Raw genomic sequence first — 4,704 nt, forward strand, 5'->3', positions numbered from 1 at the left:
CTTTTCAGTTTTGAATATATGTATTTCTAGAAATGTTGCACGTTTCCAGAACCATATTTTGCTCTTAAACACTTTTACCTTTCAACTTTCCCACGTATCATTCGGACGCACTAGTTCTATATTTCACATTACGTAAGTGTTAGACCCACACTAAAGTCCAAGTGGTACCAACACACGTGAACCACTTGCAATAAGTTTAGTTCTTTTATCTTTATAATGATTTATTCAAACACTTGTGGCTCACAAAATCACAAGTCTCATTAGTTTACTCATGACCATTACGTATCTCCAACCTTCACGCTTTCACTACTATCCAAAACTCCAAAACACAAAACGATGAAAACATCATATAAAGTATTGCTTTAAAAACACAAGTACGATGGACTGGGAACATATAATAATATGTTTACAAAATACTTCACCATATAGTATTACAATCATCGACCAAGAAACTTTACCCTCCTTTGACTAATACTTTACCATTAGCATTATCATTCTCTTTATCCTCGGCCACAGACCTTGATGGAGCAGCCGCTGCCATCTCCATCTCGGTGGCCAACGCCTTTTCTCTAAACTTTTTGTAGATATCACTTTTGTAAAACTTTCTTGTCCGAATCACCAAGATCATCGAGACCAATACGCCAAACAAAGTTACCGCGGTAATTATAATAAATGACAGCTGAAAACAAGCTGTGCCCGTGCAGCTCAGATCCTGCCCACTACTTCTCTGAATCCCTAATGCATTATTCTGCTTCTCGGCCTCCCTATCGTACAAATACCCGGCGACCCGAACGTTAAGCAAATAAGACCCGATAGGGCTTGCGACCGATCCAAAGTTATACAATGTAGAGTAGTACTTAAGTCCAAAAATCTCGGAGATTATAGCAAATAGGAGCGGCCATTGGGCACCAAAACAAAACCCTATGATGACCGATGCGACGTAGAGTCCACCAGGGACGTTAAAAGCGATTAGAAGGTGGCCGGCGCAGGACAAGAGGAGGATTAGTGTAAGCACTAGAGGTCTTGGGAACTTGTATTTGATCAAGAAGATCTCTGAGACCACACCTGCAACCACACGACCAAAGTAATTCCATATGCTTACAAGTGACACGAACGTGCTTACGCTTCTCTTTGGATAACCTAACGAGCCACCGATTTGACCCAAGTTGTCTATAGCCGTTAATGTCCCTCCCACACCACATATGGTCGCTAAGAATAATATCAACATGTCCACGCTAAACAAGGCTTGTAAGATCGTATAGTCATCTCCTCTCTCCGGTGGGCTAAACATAGTCGTCCAACACGACGCCGTTTTCTCACTCTCCACCTCCGTTGACTTTTCACCATCATCTTTGACCTCCGACGAGGCTAAGTGTGGTCTCTCCGTGACGATATTGATCGGTGCTGGATCGTTTAACGAGATTTGTTTATCCGTCCAAAGCTTCTTTTCTTCCAAAACGACGATGAGAACCGGTAAAAGAAGCAAGATGATCACCACGGCGGCGCTGCCTCCAAACTCGCTGCGTGTAAAGCCGGAGAGCTTGTCAGCGATGATGGCCGCCATAAGGAACGTCGCGAGCCCGAGTGATATGTAGAGGAAGTTATAAAACACCTTTAGCTCATCTTTTTGTCTCACCACTTTCATGTTCCTTATCGTCCTCAAGAAAGCAAAAGAGATTGCCGCAGGTAACCAACCTGAATATACAATAACTCATACAGTTAGTCAAAAAGACTAATCAAGATTCATATGATGATAGTAACCAATCTTCCAGAAAAATATCTAGACAGTAATTATACGTTTTATAAATGATTAACGCCTAGAAGACCGATTTTTAGAAAATTGCATTATAGAAAAATCATTTCTATTATGACCAATTTGCTGCCTAAATATCTATCTAGACGTCCAAATTTTAGAACCATGACAGTTAAACATTGACCTCTGTTTTTCCCTGTTTAACATCATTAACCATATTGTTTCACTAATTAATTAAAAAGTAGTACTTACCAATCATCAAGATGAGAGATTTGGTGTCTTCGCCATAAAAGGCATGGTAAAGCTGTGTAATAATGGCGCCACTAAGACCAACATACCCTTTGAGAATCCCTAAGACAACACCACGGGACTCCGGGAAGTTCTTAACACACGTGACCAACGAACCCGTATTAGCGAACGACTGTGAGTTCGCTCCGATGCAGATGTAAAGACACATGTGCCAAACTTGAGGCTTAGGGATCCGTTCAGTAACGGCAAGCCAAATCATGAAGTAACCGAAGAAGTTAAGAATAGCTCCTATTATGAGGATGAACCAAGGAGGAGTCACCTCGTTGATTAGACCCGCGAGGACTCCAACGTTGGCTCCAAGATCTTTGAAGAAACTGAGGAGGTTAAGAGTGGTTTGGTCATAGCCTAAGGTTGTTTTGATATCACCTGAGTAGAGACTGAACATGTAAGTGGCTCCTGCTGCCGACATGATTAAGAGACTCCCGAAGAACATAAACCATCTTCCTGTTAGGATTTGGATGCTTAAGCTCTTCATCGAGCCGCCGCCGGGACTTGCAGCCACCATTTTTTGTTTTGTTTTTCTTTTTGTTTGGTTTGGTATTAAAAGAGAAGTGTGTGTTGGAGAGGGATGGTTTTTGGTGTTGTTCTGGTTGGAATATATAAGCAACGAAGTGTGCGTGAAAGAAGGAGAGAGATGAAAGAGGGCGAAGACCGTTGTTGTTGACGTTGACTTGGAGAGTAGAGTTGGAGAGGGGAAGGTTGGAATAAGAAGCTATGCTTTATCTGTTATAGGCTATATTCAGATATTTATAGTTTTCATATCGCATAAAATGGCAATAAATTCAATGCAAGGAGTGGATTTTATTCGAGGTAATGCATTTACTTCTTCGAAACAGGTCGTAGACAAATTTAAAAAGGTTTTGACTATAGTAGGGTTGAGATGAAAATATGGCAAGAATTCACATTTGTGGTATTATAAAGATAAGGTATTATTTAAAATATGGCAAGAATTCACATTTGACCGACCGATCCATATTAAGTGAGTGGACTACGTTAGAAGGCATCCGTGGTGTGTGTGTGCCATATATCTATTATAGATGTAGCAAATAGAAATAAATATTTTCTTTGCACCAAAAACATTACTTTTGAAGTACAGTTTGATATATTTGACTCTCTTTCTTTGAAGAATAACTTCATATCTTTTTTCTTGTACATATCTGTATAACATATTTGACTACTCCTTCATCCATATCATTCCCATTTATAACACCTCTATAATTTTAGTCAACGAAAACAAAGAGTAAGACTCAGTAACTATTATCACTAAGGGGGTTTAATATGGTAAAGTCGAACCAATTTAAATCGATATGAACCGAAATATTGAATTTGGTAATAAAGAATAAATTAAATGGAAGTTATTTAAAAAAAAAACTATGGTATATGGATATGGTTTGATATATAAACCTATAAAACTGAAAAGCGAACAATTAAAATATATTAATATACTTATATGTAATTTTATAATAAAATATATAATATATACATAATTATTTATTAATATGATAGTCATATTTAAAATATTGATTTTAATAGTCTTTTATTTTATCCTAAGTTAAAAACATTATTTTATTTTTCACATGTTCATGAAATTAGATAAAACATAATTAATTGGTAAATATTTATAATAATAGAGTAATTCAATAGTATTATGATATTGTTATTTTCTTATTTTTATTTTTGATAGTTAAATAAAACAGAAAGTATCTTGTTTAAAAATTAGAGTACTGTATTTATATATATATATAACGTTTTAATAAATTTGATTTCTAATTATATAAACTAAAATTTGTTATAAAAATAAATATAGTTATGATTTTTTGTATAAAATTGAATAAACTTAAAACCAATAGTAGATAAACCAAAAACTGGTAGTATATAAGACTGGTACCGAAAAACAGAAAAAAGCAGAAGCGGAACGAAAATCGGATTAATAGCATAACTAGAATGTTTTAGGTGATTTTTAACATGTTAAAAAATTAAGTACTATGCAATTTATTGATAAAGAAAAATATAAAAAATTAGAAAATAGTGAATGCAAAGAAACCTTTTCAAAACTATTGATTGTTTAAGTCTCAACATAAGTCATGCAATATATTCATTTTTGATCAATAAATAGTATTTGCAATGGAACTAAAGAAAATCTGATCTAATATCTAAAATGATTAGTATTTATTAGAAAATATGTCTTGAATTCTGATATCGCTATTGAAATATTTTTAAAACTAAATATCTTTAAAAAAAATTCCAAAAAATAAATATATTTATATAATAAATCAAATTAATCATTTATTTACTACCAACATATCAAAATGAATATAACTATAACATATTTTAAATATTTATTTATTATGTTTTCAAAAAAAGTTGTGGACATTTCTAAACTTTATTTAGAGAACATATTCCTAACATTTTTACGCATTTTCAACATGTTTTGAAACCTTTTTCCAAACATTAAAACAAACAAACCACATACAATATTTTATGCAACCCAACCTATAACTAGGCTAATATAAAATCAATAAAATGGAGATACCTAATTTATTAAAGAATAATATTGAGGTAAGACTCAAATAAATAATATAATAACATAAAATAATATTTTATGTGTAGTATTCAGATGATCCGCATTTGGAATTTTAAAT

The 4,704-nt window shown here is 34.1% G+C and overlaps 1 protein-coding gene across 1 annotated transcript; it reads right to left on the bottom strand.

The window, feature by feature from the left end:
* Nucleotides 1-327: 327 nt before the first annotated feature.
* LOC130506351 (protein NUCLEAR FUSION DEFECTIVE 4-like) lies at nucleotides 328-2,724 on the bottom strand. The gene is made up of 2 exons (XM_057000989.1): nucleotides 2,006-2,724; nucleotides 328-1,695 (listed from the first exon to the last, which is right to left on the bottom strand). Exons 1-2 carry the CDS (start codon nucleotides 2,565-2,567, stop codon nucleotides 455-457), a joined length of 1,803 nt encoding a protein of 600 aa, XP_056856969.1. The 5' UTR covers nucleotides 2,568-2,724; the 3' UTR covers nucleotides 328-454.
* Nucleotides 2,725-4,704: the final 1,980 nt, after the last annotated feature.

Source organism: Raphanus sativus, unplaced genomic scaffold, assembly GCF_000801105.2.
Source record: "Raphanus sativus cultivar WK10039 unplaced genomic scaffold, ASM80110v3 Scaffold3142, whole genome shotgun sequence".
NCBI classification, from domain to species: domain Eukaryota; kingdom Viridiplantae; phylum Streptophyta; class Magnoliopsida; order Brassicales; family Brassicaceae; genus Raphanus; species Raphanus sativus.

Coding starts and splice junctions, on each gene's coding strand:
- LOC130506351 (XM_057000989.1), bottom strand. CDS start 2,567: ATGGTGGCTGCAAGTCCCGGCGGCGGCTCGATGAAGAGCTTAAGCATC. Junction 1,696..2,005: donor ATCTCTCATCTTGATGATTG/GTAAGTACTACT, acceptor TTGTATATTCAG/GTTGGTTACCTGCGGCAATC.